Source organism: Chiloscyllium plagiosum, chromosome 14 (assembly GCF_004010195.1).
Source record: "Chiloscyllium plagiosum isolate BGI_BamShark_2017 chromosome 14, ASM401019v2, whole genome shotgun sequence".
NCBI lineage: Eukaryota > Metazoa > Chordata > Chondrichthyes > Orectolobiformes > Hemiscylliidae > Chiloscyllium > Chiloscyllium plagiosum.
Window position 1 is genome coordinate 23,810,963 of NC_057723.1, and position 22,923 is coordinate 23,833,885.

Here is a 22,923-nt window from a genome sequence, read left to right on the forward strand (position 1 = left end):
AGGCATGAATCTAATGAATGAGGTTGAGGTTCAGATCAGTTGCAATGAGCTGAACAACAAAACAGGCGTGAGGGCTGGGAGTTAACTCCTGTTCTTAAGTAACTTCCTGAATGGCTGAATACAGTTCTGTAACAAAAGAGTTTGTTTCATTAGCCTGATGTGTTGGAGAAAATTTTAATCAATAGCTAATGCAATACATATTTTCTGTTAGGCCATGGTTTATCAATTTAAATCTTATTATATTGCTTTTTACCCATACACTTGTGATTTTGACTTGAGAACTTGCCAGTTGAGGAACTCTTGGTAAAACAATTAAACAAACCCGGCAGCTGAATTTTAGACTTCCGTTCTAAATGAAAGGCCATTGACCTGAAATATTAACTCTGATTCTGTCTGCAGATGCTGCCTGAACTATTGAGTTTTCCAATATTTTTGTGCCTATTTCAAGTTTCCAGAATCAGGCATATTTTTATTTTAATACATTCTGAAATTAATAGAATTGCATCTGCTATATATCTCAGGCTCATTATAAGCCTGTCAGTGATAACAGTGGTTGTTATGCATCCACCTTCAATTATAGAACTCCCTATGATAACACCAAACCATTAATGAAGCCTCCAGGTGTACCATGGATACTGACATGTTTTTGCATATCCCTGCCTTTGCTTTCTTCAGGCACTTCTGCTAGGATGCATATCTAATTATAAGCTAAAATACTTGGCTTCTGGGTAGAATGCTACAATGACCAGCTCACGAATAATAGTGATGATCAGGCAATTATTACCAAAAACAAAATTAGCTTAAAGGAAAATAAAAGATTTAGAAGTGGAGTTGTGTGTCAAAAAAATTCTCGCTCATTTATTCAACATTTGAGGGGATAGTTGTCTTCGGATCTGATGCTAATCATAGCACTATCGTATAATTTTACTACCAAAGTATATAAATCATTTGTGAAGATACATGCATATAAAATTTGGTTCACCGTGAAGCAATAGTGAGCACAATAGAATCAACTTAATAGGTACAATAAATTTTCTCTACAGTGAATGAAAAATAGCAACCAACTGGAGTAAATTACGGAGTGTACATGACATTTGTACATTGTTAAACAAGGCTTAAAGTATTTGCCTTCCTATCAATTGAGACAAAATATTTTATGTCCACCTTTCCAAATGGAAAATGAGACAAATGACATTGAATAGGTTAAAATCCATTCTGCATATGAGTTAGTTAACATTCAGAACTAAGACCAAATCAATTCTCCTGAAGGAGGGAACTGCAAAGTTCATTTTTACTTTCAAGTTGTCAGTCGTAAAAGAAAATCACTAAATTACTGAAATGGGTAAGAAGGATGAAACAAACTAACTTAAAATCAGCCCAAAGTGTTACGACTTGAACAGTGCTTGACAATTGACTACCTTGTACCGAATATCCCAATCACACTTATAAAAAGGTCAAATAAAATTATCAGAAATACACAACAAATGATTTGCAATCAAAATACTTTGTTCTTTTTTAAACCCAATTCAATTTGGGAAATAACTGTTAGACCAAAATAACAGTTATTATTATAATAAAACAATTCAATTATCAAGAGACGTTTTGTTCCTCCAATAATCGTGACTTTTAGGGTTTTGGTGGTAGGAGAGATATTGACATTTTTTTTAAAAGTCCTCCCATTCATTGAAGTCACATTACCATTGGGCGAGGTGCTGATATGGATTCAAACAAATAAATTAATCCATAACATGGTAATAGGTAAAGGAGGTTCTGTTGGTAATATTGAAAAAACATAACCAGTGGAAGACAAAATGAAGTTCCAAATCATTTTCTGCACACACCTCAATATATTCCATCATATATAATTAAATAAAGCACAGGCAGATTCGTTGCCCTTTCCTCCTCCCCTTGAAGTTACAGCCTATATAATGTGCAATTCTATCTCTGCATAATATCTTGCATGTTCAAGTAAATTAATTGGATTTCCTCCGGGTGCTCCTGTTTCCTCCCACAATCCAAAGATGTGCAGGTTAGGTGAATGGCCATGCTAAATTGCCCATAGTGTTCAGGGATATGTAGGTTAGGTAAATTGTTAAGGGTTAAATGTAGAGTAATAGGGTAGGGGTATGAATCTGGATAGGTTACTCTTCAGAGGGTCAATGTGGACTTGTCAGGCCTGTTTACACGTTGTAAGGAGTCTATGATTCTATGAATTGCCTAAGATCTTGTTAAAATAAATAACTGCACTCCAAATTTATTCGTGAAACTGGACCTCATCTCCAAAAGTAGAGAGCAAATTATAACAAACATTAGTTAAGGGAAAAGATGAAAAACCAGGAACTAAATAAACCTGAAACTGTGATCGAATAGCAATAATGGACTCAATCAGCATTGCACCAATAAACTGAGAATGACAGACTAATGAAACTGTCTTGCGAATTTAAAGTACTTGGCAAAGGAATTGTGTAGCCCTATCACCATTTCATTTTAATAAATTACATAATATTAAATGTAAATGCTGCTAAAACTTTTATATATTTGCTGAGAGGGTAGAAGTAGTGCGCTGAACTTGCTCATACACTGGTCAGTGCTGTTACATTTCTGAACAGCTCAGATTCAAGTCATGTAGATAATTCATATTATAATGTGATGTAACATCTGTGATAGTTTACCACATAGTTGATTAGTTGAACAAAGATTTAATGATAATGTTGAGGTATAATTTAGGAATGGGTGACCAAAATTTTATACACTAAAAAAGGAGCTAACATTGACACTGATACAATGAGCAGATTCTTCCCAGCCCCCTGAATGATATAGGCAGTGTGAGAAATTTGAGAAAATTGGATGAAATCCCCTGCAAAGTCCTTCTTGACATCAAGAACAAAAATAATATATTTTCAAACAAATGCTGGATCTTGAGGCAAAATTCTCACTGGTGATTGGCAAGAAGCCTATTATCAGGGACTATCGCTTATCACCCTTGTTAGTATGTAGTCTCCCTTTCTCCCATTGCTGTTTAGAAACTAGTTGTCTGAAAATTCCAGACAAGAAAGTCAAAGTGAGTAGCTGGTGACTCCAGCTCATCTCTTGTTCTTCCACACCTTACTCTTGGGCACCAATATGTCGTATCCATAAATGTTGACATCCAACATGTACCAGTTTCACTGCATCATCACATCACATCTCCAATCAATGAACAGTATGGTTCTGCACTTCAGTGGCTGCATCCTTTAGTCTACTGGCACCTTTAATTGCAATGCTTTTTCCAGTTGACTCTGAGTGCAGGGGCAGGTGACCTGTTCATGGATTGGACTAGGGTGCGTCGTAGGGCTCCTTGCTTGCTCTCTTAGCCTGCACTCATTTGACCCTACTTGGAATGCTCACAGCATTTTTTATCTCAATCAGCTAAAAGTAAGGCTCTGAGTACTTATTTCTTGACTTGCTATTTAGTGCAGGCATGAAACCATGCAGCTCATCATGGCTGTCAGTATCAATCAGTCAATGGGGAGAACATTTTTCTATAAGGTACTGTGCTATGTCAATCTCACACCCGCACCATTTGTCAGCCATTGCACACCAAATGCCCGATGTTGTGCTTCAAGCAAATGGCCATGTTACAAAGTCAAAGGGAAGTATTGGCCAAGCATCATGAGGAGCTGTATGTTGTGGTTCTTTCTACTCTATTATGACTGTTTTCTCTTGGAATGAGACAAAAAGGAGTGAATGAGCATGATACAAGTAGTTGGCACAGCTGCTAACACTGATGTAAGTGGGGGAGGGGAAGGGTGGAGAGGTATCCCGAGTGAGTGAGTGAGTAGCTTGTGAAGAGGCCATTCAGAGTTAGTAGGGTGGGGATATTGAGTGAATGAGAGAGGAGGCAGATGTTAAGAGTAGTATGCCAAGAGATGGGTACAATAGCAGAGATAGAATATGTGTTAGGCCACAAAGTGAAGACAGTGACCCTTATCCTGGTGAAAAGGAGGTGAGTGTTCCTCTTGCAGCATTTCTTACAGTTCAGACAGCTGAGCCCACAATGACCTGGGTGGCATCCTTGAAATAGACTAGCAAGGTCTGGTGTCATAGCTAGTACTTGAAGAAGTGAATGTTCCACAAGTGCAATAACTCAACCAACAGGACCTCCAAATCCCCTTTCACAAAGTGGGGCACCAATATTTATCATGTCTGGAGCAAATGTCAATAACTGTGAGGTGCAGCTGTACACTGACAGCACTGGGGTGGTTGCACAGCTTTCTAAATATGGCACTGATGCCAGGAATTCAAGGATAACTCTGCAGTAATGAGTACTTCTGCCTATGCAAGTGGGAGATTTGAGCTAACATCATATGAGAGAGATACCAGATGGGCATTGTATCTAGTTAATGAGATGCGTTTGGGATGATGGTGAGAAAACTCACCAAGTCTGTTGAGAGAAATCCTGCATGAAGTCCAGCAAAAATGATATGCTGATTAATTTCGACCAATATTCAGCCCAATATGATTGGATCTTCCCCAGTTTGTCTTGGGCAATTGTCTTTGGTTAATTTCAAAATTGGCAGTTGGTCCATTCCAGCCATTCAGAAAAGCTTATTAGCATTCTTCAAAATAATTTCTGGTCAAAAGCTTCCAGAGGAATTTTCACGAGTGGAAAAATGAGAGATAACAGAGGGAATAGTTCTGATGAGAAACAAATGTTATTATCACTAAGGATCACTGAAAGACCAGTGATAGGACAGAAGTGTAACTTAACACTGTACTGGCACTAGTTCAAAGGATGCAACATTAAGAATACTCACGAAAAAATGACAGCTAGCCCATTGAGAGTACCATATGGAGCATCGGTATTGAATCAGTGCCAGCTTATAGGATGTAACACTTATAGAACTCACAATCTAAACCAGAATGAGTGTCATATAGGTGGGTTTCCATCAAGCTGATATTAATCTGGAGCAAAGATCGATCAGCAGCTATTAAATTAACCAGAACTAGCCTTTGGGGACTGTAGTACTGAAGACTGACTACAAACTGCCATTTTTCCAGCAGGAAATTGATTTGAGTTGGTATTTAAATCACTCAGGAAATGCACTAATAAATAACAGGCCTATAGAGATATGAACTGAATAATGATGCTGGTCTGTATTTCTCGTATATGACTTATCACTGTTTGTAATAACCTGCATGGGATAAGGTTCCACATACTTCAGGCACCATCACTGTATTGTTATATTTCATAACCTGTCAGTGCTAGTGGTTGTGCTGGTTTACCTGTGCTAGTGTTAATAACATGTAGCAGTGTAAGTTGCATACTTCACAACAGTATAACTAAAAACATTCCCTTCCAAATTCCATTCCACAGACTGAGAAATCTATTTAAACATAAAACAATGGATTTATGCTCTTTGAAGGACTGCAAAAAGCTATGTATTATTTGGCATATTTAAAGTTATCTAAAAGTTCGGTCCTCGGATGAGGGCAATACTGAAGGCATCAGGACAGCATTCATAGCCTATCCCTAATTATCCAGATAGTAATTAAGAATCGGCCACATTGCTGAGCGTTACATGCAAGACACAAAAAAAAACAGCAGATGCTGGAATCCAAGGTAGACAGGCAGGAGGCTGGAAGAACACAGCAAGCCAAGTGGCCTCAGGAGGTGGAGAAATCACTGTTTCGGGTGTAACGCTTCTTCGGGACTGAAGAAGAGTTACACCAGAAGCGTTGACTTCTTCACCTCCTGATGCTGCCTGAGTTGCTGTGTTCTTCCAGACTCTTGCTTGTCTACCTTGAGTTACATGCAAGGCACACCTGGTAGAGACAGCAGATTCTCCTCCCTGAAAGACATCAGTGAACCATTTTTAAAAAAAATGGCTGTCAACAGTGGTTGTATGATTATCATTAGGTTAGCTTTCTATTCTAGATATTTTTAAATTGAATTCAACTTCACCATCTGCCATGCTGAGATTTGAACACCAGCCCTCAGTACATTATAGTTGGTTCTAGATTACTAAACCTATGACTTTACCATTGCTTTATCCCCAACATCTCCCCAAACTTACATTATCCTGTTTAGTTTACATCACTATCAAAAAGCACAGAACTAGTGAGTACAATTAACTACAAAATAAAAAACGCATTATCCATTTAAATATTGCAATGATGTTTGATATATATTTTGATTAGACATCACTAAAACTGTATAGAGACTATGTAAAATAGATACATACAGGTGTGTATTAATAATTTATGAAAATGTGTAGCTCTATGTTCCGTAAACTGTCAATAATCAGTTGATTGTTCAAAAACTCAAAATCTTTAAGTTCTAACTTTAGGCCTCATTGAACAAACCAACTTGTGAATACTGCAGTCTTGACAAAACAATATAACCTTCTAAAAATAGAGCTGTGAGAAAAGGCTGTAAGACAAGTAGATACAGTTCTGAAGCTTTGAATTACAAGTGAAGTTGTCTGAGCCATGATATCAACAGTGACTCGAATATGATTCAGTGTGGGTATTATGCCAAGCTGTGGCATTCATTGCTTAGAAATACTACCATATAAAGACAGTGCAAGAATTACAGTGCGGTGATATTACATGGTATGGAAATTATGCAAGCTTCTTGATGCACACTGCATATAACCATCAGAATTCCCAAGACAGATAATTAAGCAATGAGGAATTCCAAATTAAAACTCAGATATTTTTAATCAAGAGATCAAATAATTAAAGCTATAAGCAATGTAACAAGGCCAAGACTATGATAAACATCTGTGCATGGAAAGTGATGAGGGTAAAATTTGGGTCCCAGTCAAGAATTAAAGTAGCGGATAAACTGCCTTATAGCTGGGTAGAATTCAAGGGCTCAGTTGAAACAATTAAAAATTAACCAGCATGTATTTCATTCTAGAAACCCTATTAATGTTTTTCATTCTGCCTTGGCAAAACCGCAGCAAACTCAAATCAGAGTCAGTTTCCATCAGTCTGTGAACATCATGAGAAATGTTTATACCATTTCTGTAATGGGATTGGAGGTAGTTATTGAACATCAATGAAAATTAAGTATACATCAATGAAATGGTTGGAAAAAAGGTAATTGAGAAATAAGAAATGTAACCACTTAAAATGAAGAGGGCATTCAAGGCAATCTGTTAATTAACCTAGTGTCTATATTATGAGATAGTTTGATTGTTTATAAGGACAGTGTGAATGCAAATTACTCTAAAGTGATTGTCATTTGTTTACACTAACAAATGATCTTAAATGAAAATTTTATGAAAATGAAAAACAGCTTCTGTCTGATTAGTAATAGATTGTTTAAGATGAGTCAGCATCAGTACATGTTCCACTGAACGCATAATCCAGGTGTCAGTGAAACACTATCCGTGACCTCATCACCTCTGGTGATCTCCCCTCCACCGCCTCCAACCTCATAGACCCCAGCACCGCTCTGCCTGGTTCTACCTTCTCCCCAAGATCCACAAACCCAACCATCCCCGCCAACCCATCATCTCAGCATGCTCCTGCCCCAAGCTAATTTCTTCCTACTCAACTTCATTCTCTCCCTCTTAGTCCAGGCTCTTCCCACCATCACCCGGGACACCAGTCATACCCTCCATCTCCACAGAAACTTCCTGTTCCTCGGCCTCCAACACTTCATCTTCAATATGGAAGTTCAATCCCTATACACTCCCATACCCTACAATGGCAGCCTGCAAGCCCTCAGTTTCTTCTTCTCCAACAGACCATCCAGTCCCCCTCCACCAATACCCTCCTCCGCTTTGCTGAATGAATCCTCACCCGCAATAACTTTTCCTTCAGCTCTTTCCATTTCCTCCAAATCCAGAGGATGGCCATGGGCAAGTGTAAAAGGCACTAGCTTGTCAGCCACGTCAAACAGTCGCTCTTCACTCCATGCACAGGTACTGTGCCCCAACTCTTCCACTGTTTCATCAATAACTGCATAGGTACTGCATCCTGCACCCAAGCTGAACTGGAGCATTCATCAACTTTGCCAACAATTTCCACCCTGCCCTCAAATTCAATTGGTCTATCTCGGGCAGCTCCCTCTCCTTTCTCGACTTCTCTGTTCCCGTCTCCGGTGACAGTTTACAGACTGACATTTACTACGAACCCACAGACTCCTATAACTACCTGGATACACCTCCTCCCACCCTATATCCTGAAAAAACACCATTCTGTTTTCCCAATTCCTCTGTCTCCTTCGCATCTGCTCTGGCGAGGAGACGTTCCACTCCGATGCACCCCAGATGTCCACATATTTCAAGCAATGTGCTTTTCCCTCTTTGTCATCTAGACAGCTCTCCAATGCACCTCCTTCATTCCCTGTTCCACTTCTCTATATCGGGCCTTGTACAAACATAATAATGACAATGTCCCCCTTGTCCTCACTTTCTACCCCCCTAGTCTACGCATCCAACGTATCATCCTCAAATACGTCCACCAATTCCTACTGGACCCCACCACCAAGAACATCTTCCTCTCCTCACCCCTCTCTGCCTTCCACAAGGACCATTCCCTTCGCCACTCCTTGGTTCATGCCACTCTCCCCCACCAACCCCCCCGAAACAGCCCGTACCTTCCCCTGGAACCATAAATGATGCAAAGCCAGCCAGTACACCATCCTCTCCCCTCCACCCAGAACCCAAACAGTCCTTCCAGGTGAAACAGAGGTTCAACTGCCTCTCCTCCAACCTAGTTTACTGTATCTGCTGCTCCCAACGTGGTGTCTTCTACACTGGTGAGACCAAACGTAAACTAAGAGTATATTTTGCCAAGCATCTCAGCCAGGCCTGAAAAGGTAAGCCTGACCTCCCAATTGCAACCCATTTCAATTCCCCTTCCCACTCCCTCTCTGACATGACCATCCTTGGTCTCCTCCATTGCCACAGCGAATCGGACATTGGAGAAACAACCCCTACAGCCCAGAGGACTTAACATTGAGTTCTCCAATTTCAAATCACCTTCACACCCATTCCCCAACTCCCTTTCCATCCTCTCCCCTTCCTTTCGATCCCTCTGACCAATCCCTCCTTCCAGCAACCTACCACATTCATTCCTCCTATTGGCCATCCAAGTCATACCTACCACCTGTATTCACCTATTACCACCTCACCACTCTGCCTCCTCTCCCCACCCATAACTCTTCTCCTCCCCTCCCCACCTCATTTGCAACATCCCCTCCACCTATCCCTATTCTTGAAGAAGAGTTATACTCGAAACATTGGCCTTCTCCACCTCCAAATACTGCCTGGCTTGCTGTGCTCCTCCAGCCTCCTGTTTGTCTACTACTGACAGTGAGACAAAGACAAGCAAGGCATTTAAACTTTAAAGTGTAAAGGTTAAACCAAAGTAATAGACTGCATCAGATGTAAAAGCAGAGAACGAGAGCGATAAACATCAGAGTGGAGAGGGGGAAAATAGTGTGGAGGACACAATGAGAAAATAATTTTTTTAACACTTTCTCAACTCAGCATTAAATATGATATTAATTATGGCTTCAATATTGCCTTTAGAAAATCATTAGGTTAAAGCACAGCATTGTAAATAGAAAACTTTCAAAACTTGTTAGCTCAGGGACAGTAGAAAATCATATTAAATTCAGGACGATTTTCTTTTGATTCACAGACATTGGATAGAATTTAACCTTGCCTGATTTAGAGGGAACCATGATGACTGGGCCCACTTAACAGGCAAAACCCTGGGTCAGTCTCCCATTGTGTTAAGGGATGTGTAGGGTAGGTGCATTAGTAAGGGGTAAATCTAGGGAAATGGGTCTAGTTGGGTTAGTCTTCGGAGGGTCAGTGTGTACTTGGGCCAAATGGTCTATTTCCACACTGTAAGCTTTCTATGATTCTATGATTCAATGAAGTGGCAAAATTACCCCCATTAGGTTAAAGTGCAGTAGGGAATTCCTCATGATAGTAGCAGAATATCAGTAAGGTTCAATGATTTGCTGCTAACAAAACCATTATGTTCAATTAAGAGCCCCTGCATACTTTATGGAGCAAGACTGCAGCATCCAAGGAACTAACTCTGGGACTGATTGAGAGTCCCAACATTGGATGGTGGGATGGGATGTTGAAAGGCCAGCTCCTGTCTTTGGCTGCAACATCATTATGCACCCACCCTACCACCACACCCATCCCATAATCTTTATTCTGTTCTCACTCATCTTTAGCATGGCATTCCTTGAAAATCTTGGGCTCTATTGGATGCATTTCTGGCAACTGCCACCAGACATGGTGGCACTGTCAAAGAGGAATGGCCAGGACTTCTGGCAGCATGGCTCTGAAACCTGCATTATACCCAACAGGACTAAGTCCAAAAAGGGCACGATCAGGGCACTAGCATAGTACAGATAGTGGCTCTTTGCCTACGAGGAGAGAACCCCAGACCAGTAAAATTCCACCTACTGGGTAGTAAGACTGCATATTGATGGCAAGCATTCCACCATGATTTGACTTTTATTTCATTATTTCCACATGGTATGTGGACACTTGTTGCCCCTTGCTAATTGCACTTTGAAAAATGGTGATGAGCTGCTTTCTTCAACTGCTGTAGTTCTTTGAATGTAGGTATACCAACAGTGTTATTCGTGTTCTCGGGTTTTCATCATACAACAGTAAAAGAACAGTTCTATGTTGAGATAGTCTATGCCTTGGCGGGGTGGAGGCGGCTTGGGGAGGGGGAGGGGCAGTTAATAGCAGATACTGAGTTCCAACATGGCTGCTACCCTAGCCTTGTGAGCTTAGGAGATGCTGTCAAAGGAGCCTGCATTGCATTGTTGTATATGGTACATGTAGCAGCCATTGCTCATCAGTGGTAGAGGGAATTATGCAGAAAAATGGTGGATGGGGTGCCAATTAAATGGGCTCCTTTGTCCTATATATTAAGCTTCTTGAGTGTTGATGGAGATGTGCTCATCCTGGACAAGTGTGAAATATTCCATTAAGCTACTGATTTGTGTCTTGTAACTGGTGGACAGGTTTTGGGGAGACAGACATGGAGTTACTCTCCTTAGACTTTCCAGCACCTAACATGCTTTTGTTGCCATAGTATTTATATGTCTGGCCTACTTCAGCTTTTGGTCAAGGGTAACTGCCAAGAAATTGATGGTGGTCGATTCAGTAGTAGCAATCCTACTAAACTCCAAGTGGAGATAGTTAGATTCTCTTCTCAGTGATTGTCACGACCTGGCACTTGTGTGGCATGAATGTCACTTATCACTTATCAGACCAAACCTGGTGGTTGTCCAGTTTTTAATGCACATAAAGACAGACTGCTTCAGCATCTGAGACTGATGTTGAACATTGTGAAATCAGCAAATATTCATGGAGAAAAGGCCATCAGTAAAGCATTAATGGCTTGGGACCGAGATCACGGAACTCTAATGATCAGAACCATCTTCTTTTTTGGTAGGTATGACTAACCAATGCAGAATTTTCCCTCTGATTTGACTCCTTAACATCATACCGGGTCAAATACTGCCTTGATAGTCACTCTCACCTCACTTCTGGGATTCACTCTTTTGGTCATGGTTGGATCAAGGCTGCATTGGCGGGGGCCAAGCAGCCCTGATGGAAGCCAAAATGAGCATCAATGAGCAGGTACAACAAGAATTGAACTTTCTTCAGCAGTATCAGTGCGATAGTTGTACCAGAACAGCTTGGCTAGGAGTATTGCAAATTCTGGACAGCAAAGGTTTCAGTACTATTGTTGGAATGTTGTCAAAAACCAAAACCTGTTCCGGACTCAGTGCTATCAGCCATTTCTTCATATTACATGGAGTGAATCAAACTGTCTGAAAACTGGCATCTATTATGCTGGAGATGTCCACAGGGAGACAAAAAGGGTCAGCCACTGGTACTTCTGTCTGAAAATGCAAGTGCTTCAGCTTTATCATTTTCACTGATGTTCTATACTTTTCTGTCATTGAGCATGTCAATATTTGTACAGTCTCTTGCCCATAACCATTCACAAATAGATGTAGCTGAACTGCAGAGCTTAGATCTAATCCATTTGTTGTAGGACTAATTAGCCTTGTCTATGGCATGCTGCCTCTCCTATTGGTATGCAGGTTGTCATAGAATCCCTACAGTGCAGAAAGAGGCCATTTGGCCCATTGAGTACACATTGACCCTCCAAAAAGCATCTCAACCAGACACACTTCTCCACTTTATTTTCATAATCATATACCATAGCCAATCCACCTAGCCTGTACATCCCTACACATTAACAGGGCAATGGCCAGTCCATCTAAACTGCATATTATTTACTGGAGGAGAAAGCCAGACACCCAGCTGAAAGCCAGCTTCCCTGTGTTGCAGCTTCACCAGGTTCACATCTCATGTATGAGTATGCTTGCTAATCCTCCTAGCACGCCATCCTGCAATGTTCTTTAAAATAGGGTTGATCAGCAGGCTTACTAGTAATAGTAGAATGTGGAATATGCTGGCCCTGAGTTTGAACACAGTTTTCCTGTTGCAGATAACCCACAATAATTAATGGATGTTCAGTTTTGAGTTACTAGATCTGTTCAAAGTCTGTCCCATTTAACATTTTGCTCATGCAACTCCACATAATGGAGGGTAACCTCAATGTGAAGATGGAACTTTGTTTCCACAAAGGTTTTGCAGTGGTCACTCTAACTGATTGCTACAATCAGATTCATCTGCAACAGTTTGATTGTGGGGAATGAGGTCGAGTAGGTCTTTCTATCTTGTGGGTTCCTTCACCATCTGCTGCAGACCTAGTCTAACTGCTGTGTCCTTTAGAACTTGGCCAACCTGATCAATAATGTTGCTATCAAACCATTTTTGGTGATGGATAATGATGTTGTCCACCCAGAGTACATTCTACAGCGTTATCACTGCCATGTTTCCTCTAAGTCATGTTTAAAATGGAGAAACTCAGCTTTATCAAGCAAGGGTGAAGTAGATAGGAATCAGCAATGGTTCTCCTACCACCCCAATGATCGACCAGATGCTATGAGACTTGATGGGGTCTGGAGAAAATGCTGCAGATTCTAGGGGCACCCTCTTCCCAACTATATCCCACTGTGACATTAGCTCTGGTGAGTGTGTCCTGCCAGTGGGACAGGACAATGATGGTGATATCTCAGAGTTTGTCCATAAGGTATGATTCTGTGTCAGACAGTTGCTTAACTAATCTGGAGGACATTGCTCCAAATTTTAACACAACACCTTAGATACTCATCGAGAGGATCTTGCAGTTTAGATACAGCTAAGTTTACAGTTGTTGTTTTGAGCACCTGGGTGTTCCATCCATTTTCATTCCTTTTCTTAAATTTTGCAGCAGTTGGATACAACTGTACCTCCCCTTCCTGCCAATGAGGAATGAAAGCTCTACATAGCTTTTACAGATAATTGTCATTTTATAACATCTGACTTCTCTATCGTTATTCACAGTTTGTAACTGTGCATTGGAAATCTTTTCTGAAAATGTGTTGCTGGAAAAACGCAGCAGGTCAGGCAGCATCCAAGGAGCAGGAGAATCGACGTTTCGGGCATGAGCCCTTTTTCAGGAAATGGCCGAAACGTCGATTCTCCTGTTCCTTGGATGCTGCCTGACCTGCTGCGCTTTTCCAGCAAGCGCTTTTCCAGCAACACATTTTCAGCTCTGATCTCCAGCATCTACAGTCCTCACTTTCTCCTTTGGAAATCTTTGCCAATGCTTACCTTAAAGTCAACGAAACATAACTTGATTTCAAAATCATTTTGATCTTCCACCCAAGCAAAGGTTTCAGATGTGGAAGATATTCATTTATCTTGTTTTACTTCATGCATTTTTATTCAATTCCATTAGTTTTATATCAACACATTTTATGTTAAGTCTGCAGATGCCTATCATATCTGACAACAAAGAAAATCAAACATACTTCACATAACTTCAAAAGAAAGGTGTACTAAACTAATACGAGTGATACCTTACATAATGGACATTTGTTTAAAGTAGGATGCTATTTTCTGATGGTTTCCTGTAGCTTTTGACCGTACCAGTTGACTTGTATATTCCCAAGTTATACATCTCATCTCATGACTACAAATATTTCCAGTTGTAAATACCAAGTTTATCAGCAACAGAATAAAATAAAACTGAACAGGATAAACCATCTGGTTACCAATATTCTGCCAAAAGAAATATCATCCACAGTTCTCAAAATTTCTCTGTTAGAGCATGCATAAACTTCAATAATATGACCCCCATGACGGCTGGGGGGAGGAGGAAGACCTATTTTGCGAGCTGTCAGTTTCAGAAAGTGACTTACCAGAAGTAGTCCTGACAAGATCTGTTGTATTTCTCAATCCAAGAAATGCAAATTGATACAGCCTCCAAAAACGTGGCTCTCCAAAGATAACAGAACGATACCTTGCCCACTGGTATATTATTTCATCTTTGGGATAGCCATCTAGAAATTAGATTGCAAGAATGTTTTTCATTACTCTATTAAGTCAGCAGTGTTTTAAATTGAACGTATAATCTTTTATTTAGAAAGATATAAAATAACGATAGCCAAATCTCCACTTTCCAAAGGCCGTGTACATTCCCTACCAAGAACACTATCCCATCTATTCAATACCCAGAAGTAAGGTTCAAGTAATTCAAGAGCATAACTTCAATCATAAGATCAAAATGCAATTAAAGATGAGTAAAACTATTCAGCCTACAATGATTAATCTATTCCCAAAGACTATGCAGTCCTATGATTACTAAATCTAATTCTCTCTTAAAAGACTTTGAAGTTTAGCCTTCACTGCTCTATCTGGAAATTGATCATTCTTTGTATGAAAAAGTTCTGAATATCAGTTCTGAATATAGCTTTTACTAGTTAAACTTGCTCACTAGTCAGCTACTCACACAATTTAAGGTAAGACTGTGTACAGAATTTGACAATTTTCTTAATTACTAGGTACACTTCTAGGCTTTTCATGACAAAACTCCCACCCCAGAAAATATTATGTGTGCAATAGTATTATGTAGGCCATTGAAAAGGCTAAAAACAGACACTCACTGGAATACCTGAAGTAATTTCTATTTATAGAACTCATTTTATCATGTGGATTCTCATCTACATCTACTAGCTTTAATGTTCTGCAAATGTAATCTTCTGAGCACTGTAAATAAAAGCAAAACACTACAGATGCTGGAAAGTGGAAGTAAAAACAGAAATTATTGGAAAAAAATCAGCATATCTGGAATATCTGTGAAGAGAAAGACCAAGTTAATATTGGGCTGTCTGACATGGGTCACTGGAGCTGAGAAAGCAGGTGGTTGGACTCACAAAATAGGTTCGAGAGTGGGGTGCTGGAAAAGTACAGCAGGTCAGTCAGCATCCGAGGAGCAGGAAAATCAATGTTTTGGGCAGGAATGAGGCTTGTGAGCCGAGGGGGTGGGGAGATAAATGAGAGGAGGTAGGGCTGGAGGGAAGGTGGCTGAGAGTGAGGTGGCCAATCAGAGATCTAATAAAGGACTTATATCAGACTCAAAACATTAATTTTGTTTCTCTCTCGACAGATGCAGCAAGATATGCTGAACTGTTACAGCACTATCTGTTTTAATTCCCCCGAGCACTCTCTGTAACTTCATGGCAAAGTGATTTCTCTTCCAATGATGGCACTGACAAAACTAAATATCCAACAGTTTTTTTTTAAAGAAATTAGTTCCCTCACTTGGCACACGTCCCAAATTTGACCTCTATCTTGAACCTCGGTTCATTTGGCTTTGTTGCTATTGCATGTTATCGACAAGGCCGGACCCCCTCAAAACATTTTGAGAAAGTAGCCCAGACCCTAACATTCCTAGTTGTTTTAAGCAGGTGTAAGGTGGATATTCCAGGAGAGATGCAGTGGTCAAACCACTTGGTTTTAAACAAAATAGAATTTATTTACACATGAACAAAAGAAAACCCAATTTAGAATAACATAACTATTTGAAAACCCAACCGACATGTTATCACAACTTAAGGAAGAGCTGTATTGATTTCCTGCAACATCCCATAAACATCCCCTCAGAAAAAAAACGTAAAATCAAATACAGGTTCTTTCAGGAGAGATGTCAGAGAGAGAGAGGATCAGCACGGAGCTATTTCTTTGAGTCTCCAACTAAAACTAATCCAAAACTAGACAAAACCCTGAACTGGGAGAATTGGCCACTCCCCTTTCATTGTACAAATGTTTAGAAAAAGCAACTTAAAAGCCTTTTAGGTAGATATTTCCAGAGATGTCAGAATCTCTGCCTTTACGACCCCTCTTGAAAAAAACTAAGGACAACATAAACATGTTAAAGGCATAACATCATCACATGCAGGATTGTATTATTTCACATAAATGTGTGTTAAACATCAATGTTAATCATGCAAAACTTCAGAATATCTACATATTTTATGAAAACAATCCTGTTCCACCCTTTGTTACCATTCACAAGTGGCAATAACCTCTCCCCATTGTTCCTTTCTCTGTTGAATATTAGGAATATGTCACAGTCAGGAATTATTGTGCAACCAGATTGCATTTATTCAGAACTATTACTTTAATTTGAAGTTGGATGTTGCTGACTAGGTCAGCAGTTCACACATTACTTTTCTTTTATTCATTTGTGGGAAGTGGGCAGTACTGGCTGGGACAGCATTTATTACCCATCTCTAGTTGGCCCTGAGAAGGTAGTGATCGGCCTTTGTTTTGAACTACTGCAGTCCATTTGGTAAAGATGCTCCCACAGAATAGAGATCAAACATTTAGGGCTGGATTTTACAAGGCCTGCCTGGCACATTTTTGACAGGAGGCAGCACTTAAAGTGCAGCTGATGCTCAGTCCATTATCTTCCTATGCACCAACAAGCTCACTGCCATAACACAGTAGATGGGTGGTTGCCAAAATTGGCATTCCACACAAAGTTCTGCCTTTGATTAATTAATAATGAGTAATGGCAATATAGGTCAAATGCAGAGCCATGTGAGAATTGAAAAAAAACCTGTCAGCGTTAATGTTCCCATAAACTTGACCTTGATCTAGTTGGTAATGTCCAAGGAATTCTGAAATACTGTCAAATGCTTGGTGAGTTGATTTTGCATCAACTGGCAGCACGCATTGTTGCCACAAAACATAAATAGCATAGCAACCGGTTGTTTAGGCTAATGAATCAGGTCGATTGCTATTTTCTGAATGGTGTCATGCTACTTAAATTCAACTAAGCAAGTGGAGTATATTCTGTCACACTCTGAATGTGTGCCCTGTAGGATGTGAAAACAATTGAGGAGGCAGTGAGGAAGCAAGCTTTAATGCTGCATTTGCAGCCCAGAACTGCTCCAATCCTTGCAGCAGACAATAGAGACAGTGACACACAACAAGTATGTAGGGTGGGTAGGAAGCAAAACTGTTTGTAAAGCAAAATTATATAGTATTACAATTGCAAAGTCAAATGAATTGCTATAACTTATTTAATGTCAGTTCCATAGTTTTACATATGTGGAGAAAGCTTGTTCTGACACTACAACAGGACCTATTTTAACTTGGTAAGGAAAAGGGCGTACAAGGGGCAAACAGTCACAACACTAACAATAGGCAACTTATGTTTTGGTAAGATAAGAAACAGGAATTAAGTGGGCTCGGCAAGTGGATGATCAGAGGAGGAGACACTCTTTGGGCATATAAGGCTATTGTTATCATCCTGGCCTGCAAGGAAGATGTACTTTAAAAAGAAAGGCTTGTTTGTTGACACCCGGAAGCATGTACAGTAACAGTAACCAAGTATCGAAAAACATTTGAATAAACTGATAAAAACCTGACAATATGTTTTTAAAAAAAAATAGGTGAATAAAGTTAAACAAAATAATTTTTTTAATTGTTAAGAACTGGCTTTCTGTTGCCCATGTGTAGGCTGAAAAAAAATTCAAGGGTGAGAACGTGCAGTCGGCATTCAGCATAGGATCGCTGGTGGCGGACATATTTTTTAACATAAAAAACTTACCTGGGCCGAATTATTGGTTACCATCAGCTGAGTGCTGAGAAGGCTTGTCATAGAAAGGCTAGTCAGCAAAGTTTTGGAAAGAATTCTGAGGGATAGGATTTATGACTATTTGGCAAAGCATAGTGTGATTGAAGGCAGTCAGCATGGCTTTGTGAGGGGCAGGTCAAGCCTTATAAATCTTATTGAGTTCTTTGAGGAGGTGACAAGACAGGTCAATGAAGGTCGAGAAGTAGATGTGGTGTATATGGACTTCAGCAAGGCATTTGATAGGGTTCCCCATGGTAGGTTCATTCATAAAATCAGGAAGTATGGATACAGGGAGATTTGGCTATCTGGATTTAGAATTGGTTGGCTGACAGAAGGCAGAGAGTGGTTATAGATGGAAAGTATTCTGTCTGGAGGTCAGTGTCGAGTGTGGTCCCGCAGGGCTCTGTTTTTGGGCCTCTGCCCTGTGTAGTTTTTATAAATGACTTGGATGAGGAGGTTGAGGGGTGGGTAGTAAATTTGCAGATGGCACAAAGGTTGGAGGTACCGTTGATAGTATCGAGGGCTACTACAGGCTGCAGCGCGACATAGACAGAATGCAGAGCTGGGCTGAGAAATGGAAGATGGAGTTCGACCTGGATAAATGCGAAGTGATGCATTTTGGAAGGTCGAATGCTGAATATTGGATTAAAGACAGGATTCTTGGCAGTGTGGATGAACAGAGGAATCTGGGTGTGCAAGTACATAGATCCCTCAAAGTTGCCACCCAAGTGGATTGGGTTGTTAAGAAGGCATATGGTGTTTTGGCCTTCATTAACAGGGGGATTGAATTTCAGAGCTGCGAGGTTTTGCTGCAGGTCTACAAGTCCCTGGTGAGACTATACTTGGAGTATTGTGTCCAGTTCTGGTCGCCCTACTATAGGAAAGATACAGAGGCTTTGGAGAGGATGCAAAGAAGGTTTACCAGGATGCTGCCTGGACTGGAGGGCTTGCCTTATGAAGAAAGGTTGAATAATCTTGGCCTTTTCTCTCTGGAGAGAAGGAGGAAAAGAGGAGACCTGATCGAGGTATACAAGATAATGAGAGGAATAGATACAGTCAATAGCCAGAGACTTTTTCCCAGGGCAGGATTGACTGGTACGAGGTAACATAGTTTTAATATATTAGGAGAAAAGTATAGAGGAGACATCAGAGGTAGGTTCTTTTTGCAGAGAGTTGTGAATGCATGGAATGCGTTGCCAGCAATGGTGGTGGAAGCAAATCATTGGGGACATTTAAGCAACTGCTAGACATGCACATGGATAGCAGTGAGTTGAGGGGTGTGTAGGTTAAGTTATTATATTTTACATTAGGATTAAACCTCGGCACAACATCGTGGGCCAAGGGGCCTGTTCTGTGCTGTACTTTTCTATGTTCTATGTTCTAAATGACATGCACATTCCTGAAAATTCATCAAGGTACATGCCATTAAGTTATCTTCCCATTCCTCTGTTGCAGACAACCTTCTGCCTGAAGAAGGGCCTGTGCCCGAAACGTCGAATCTCCTGTTCCCTGGATGCTGCCTGACCTGCTGTGCTGTTCCAGCAATAAAGTTTCAACTTTGATCTCCAGCATCTGCAGACCTCACTTTCTCCTCGCCTGAAGACATACTTCCAAACATCAATAGACAAGAGCACGGAACAAACCTGGCCCCCTTCCCTTCATGACCCCCTACCCACTCCCATGCCCCTAATCCCTTCCCTGCTATGACTCCCAACCTCATGGTTCATGCCAGCTGCAGACAAAGGGAAAACTAGCAACATCTCTAGATAAGCATAGCTATCACAAATAAAGAACAACTAAGAGTTTCCATTGTGTTACGATGGAAATGTTTAACTATTGTTGCTGGCAAAAATCTCCTAGATTATAATTTTTTGTCATGCTATATACATTTACAATGTGTACTTTAGTAAAATAATTCGCCTGAAAATATTAAAAATATTCAATCCTCTCCCTAATAACATTGTGGGTCAATCCACAGCAAGTGGACTGCAGTGCTTCAAGAAGACAGGTCTCCACCACCTTCTCCAGGGCAGCAGGCAATAAATGCTGGCCAATCAGTGATTCCCATATCCCACAAATGAATAAAAATAAATAAATATGTACTAAAGTTTGTAAGTACATCTCTTCCAGTCTTCTTTGTGACAAAACAGTCTTTTAAACATTGTGAAATTCTCTATCAGATGACACTGCTGTTTTATATAGTGATTAAATTATAACTCATAAAGTTATACATACAACTCGAGAATACCAAAGGGCATGAGTGCTCATCCATTGGGAAGTTATGCAGTTGTAGCTGACATTCAGCTTCAATTGTCAACCTAAAAATAGTAAAAGCTCATGTTAAGTGTTGAAATAATTGAGGGGGCAGTCTCATTATGACAGAAACAGTAATTATAGAGAAATATATTCACCCATGTATGACATATATAAAATTATGTGTCAGGTGTGAATCAAAGACACAGGCATATGTATTTACACATGTAAGAAATGGAGACCAACAAAAATCATTTACTCAGCATACTTTATAAGACGCACAAAATATATTATACTTCATAATACAAGCTGTAGTGTTTTAAGCATGTAAAACTTATATGATGGAACATTTCAAATACTCATTAACGGTGAATATTGTTTAGATAAAAATAATACAATTGATGTCATAATACCATTAGCAGTGAATCACAGTAAGTGTTGTATTAGATTATCAAAGATAAATTTAGTTACCTTACTGATCTAATTTCTGAGAGTATTCCAGTGAAGAAAATCAGACTGTAAATATTCGCTTCAGCACTACCCAAATACCTTAATATGTTGCACATCAAGTGCATTTATAAATTCTTTAGAATTTAAATAAAATTGGTGTGCATTTAGAACTAACGGGGTAATAATCTCCCTAAATATCAATTTACAACAAGCAGCATATAATATTTCATTCATTATTATTTAAGAAATGCATTTTTGAAGTGATTGAATAATTCAGATCTATCTGATTTCAAACCAAAATATCGAACCAATGGCAAAATATTCATTGCTGTCTTTGGGAATTTGTAGCAGTCCTGGTTAGGCAGTGAGTGAACATCCTTACTGGCACCTAACTAATTAAAGTGCATTATAGCCCTGTCGCTCTCAGCATCATTCAATTGTGGTTTAATTATTGAATGATGTTTTTAATTAGCAAAGTTGTAGGAAAAAGCTATAATAGCCCAGAATTTGCAACCAAAATAACAGAAAGCTTAATTACACTCACTCTTAATCGCATAAATGATCCAATAGCTTATTGTCAGCAACAGATATTTTGTGAATTGCAAATCATCTCATTTCTGGACAAATTCTGATGTTTCACCATAAGCTTTGCAAAAAAAGACAACTTGTCCTTATGGTCCTCTTTACTTTTAGGAATATGCTGGCTTTGGAAAATTAAGCTGAAATTGAACATGACACAAAAAGTAAAAGTATATTTTGAGAACTGAAATAATGATGTGCTAATACTTAATGCCAAACAACCTCTCTGGTGTAGAAAGGAAGCAGTTTAAACTGTTGAGTTACAATCCTGCATACAATAAAGTCTCGCATAAGTCAAAAATTTCAAATTTGACTTCTTGTCTTACTTCACTTTCCTGCATCTTAATACCATTTTTCCCTTCTTTATTTATTTTTCTATATTTGGTTTGATTGGAATTAATCCAATTTCCTTTTAGTTCATTCCTCAGCTTCTTTCTTAATCCTTAAATCACATTAATTAAAAGGGATGGCACTGCTGGTCTTATTTATCACCAAGATCCCAGGAACTCTGTTGCTATTGCACTTCCAGCAACCTTTTTTTTTAACAAATTAAAACAAAAAAGGCAAAAAGTCTAACCGTTGATTCCTTACCCAGAAAAATCAGTGCCAACAATTTCAATAATGAGAAAGTGTAGTGGTATGGTTATGCATGTAAATAAGTTTTCGATGTACTTATAATGAACTTACATTACCAAATCAGCAGGGAGCTTCAGGAAATTCAGGACCAAAGTAATCAGATCTTGAAGGTTTGTTTATCAATTAACTTGATCATCATTAAGTGTTGCAAACTAGAACTATTCTCGTATCTCATGACAATAACATGATATTTACTGTCACTAAAATCAAGCGAATGAAAATAGTTGTGTACGATAACAATCTTAAAAGTGCCCTCAACTGACGTGAGGATTATGTTCATGCTTTTCTTATACTTAACCAAAATGTTAACAAGTTAGCTTAAATTACCTTAGCGTGTACAATATTCTTCCATCATTCCATATCCGAAGCATTCTATTTGGAGTCGTTATCCAATGGGCATCAGCCTTCTTGGAATTTCTAAAGAACGTGTCTGGTATCCAAATTTTGCCAACCATGTTGCTGTTGAGTCGGAGGACCTTCATCGTGCTATTAAATTTGAGACGTCTATCATACCATGTTTGGGCAAAAAATATGTCAATGGTATACTCCTGTTAAATGAAAATGAATCATCAATATTAATATACAGAGACAAAGTTTCAATAATGCATCTGATTATCCAAACGTTTAATTTTCTGAACAAAATACTCCCCATCCATGTCGTTCAGATAATTGCATACAAAACTTCTAGAATGTTATCTTTCACATGAAATTTTAATGTAAGCACTGTTAAATCATGGAGTAAACTCAACTGCCAAATAATTCAAAACAGAGGAGATAGCATAATGGGAATGTGACTAGACTAGTAACCCAGAACTCCTGATTCCTGAAGGAGGGCTCATGCCCGAAACGTTGATTCTCCTGCTCCTTGGATGCTGCCTGACCTGCTGCGCTTTTCCAGCAACACATTTTCAGCTCTGATCTCCAGCATCTGCCGTCCTCACTTTCTCCTAGTAACCCAGAACACCAGGCTAATGT

The 22,923-nt window shown here is 39.6% G+C and overlaps 1 protein-coding gene across 4 annotated transcripts in view; it reads right to left on the reverse strand.

The window, feature by feature from the left end:
* Positions 1-22,923, reverse strand: part of LOC122556555 (gamma-aminobutyric acid receptor subunit gamma-2-like) — a 133,700-nt gene that overhangs the window by 82,693 nt on the left and 28,084 nt on the right. For all 4 annotated transcript variants that reach the window (XM_043703348.1, XM_043703347.1, XM_043703343.1 and 1 more), the window contains 3 exons: positions 22,276-22,496; positions 20,266-20,348; positions 14,306-14,446 (listed from right to left, as the gene is read on the reverse strand). In XM_043703348.1, coding sequence (XP_043559283.1) covers positions 14,306-14,446; positions 20,266-20,348; positions 22,276-22,496 — 445 coding nt within the window. The remainder of the gene's footprint in view (positions 1-14,305; positions 14,447-20,265; positions 20,349-22,275; positions 22,497-22,923) is intronic.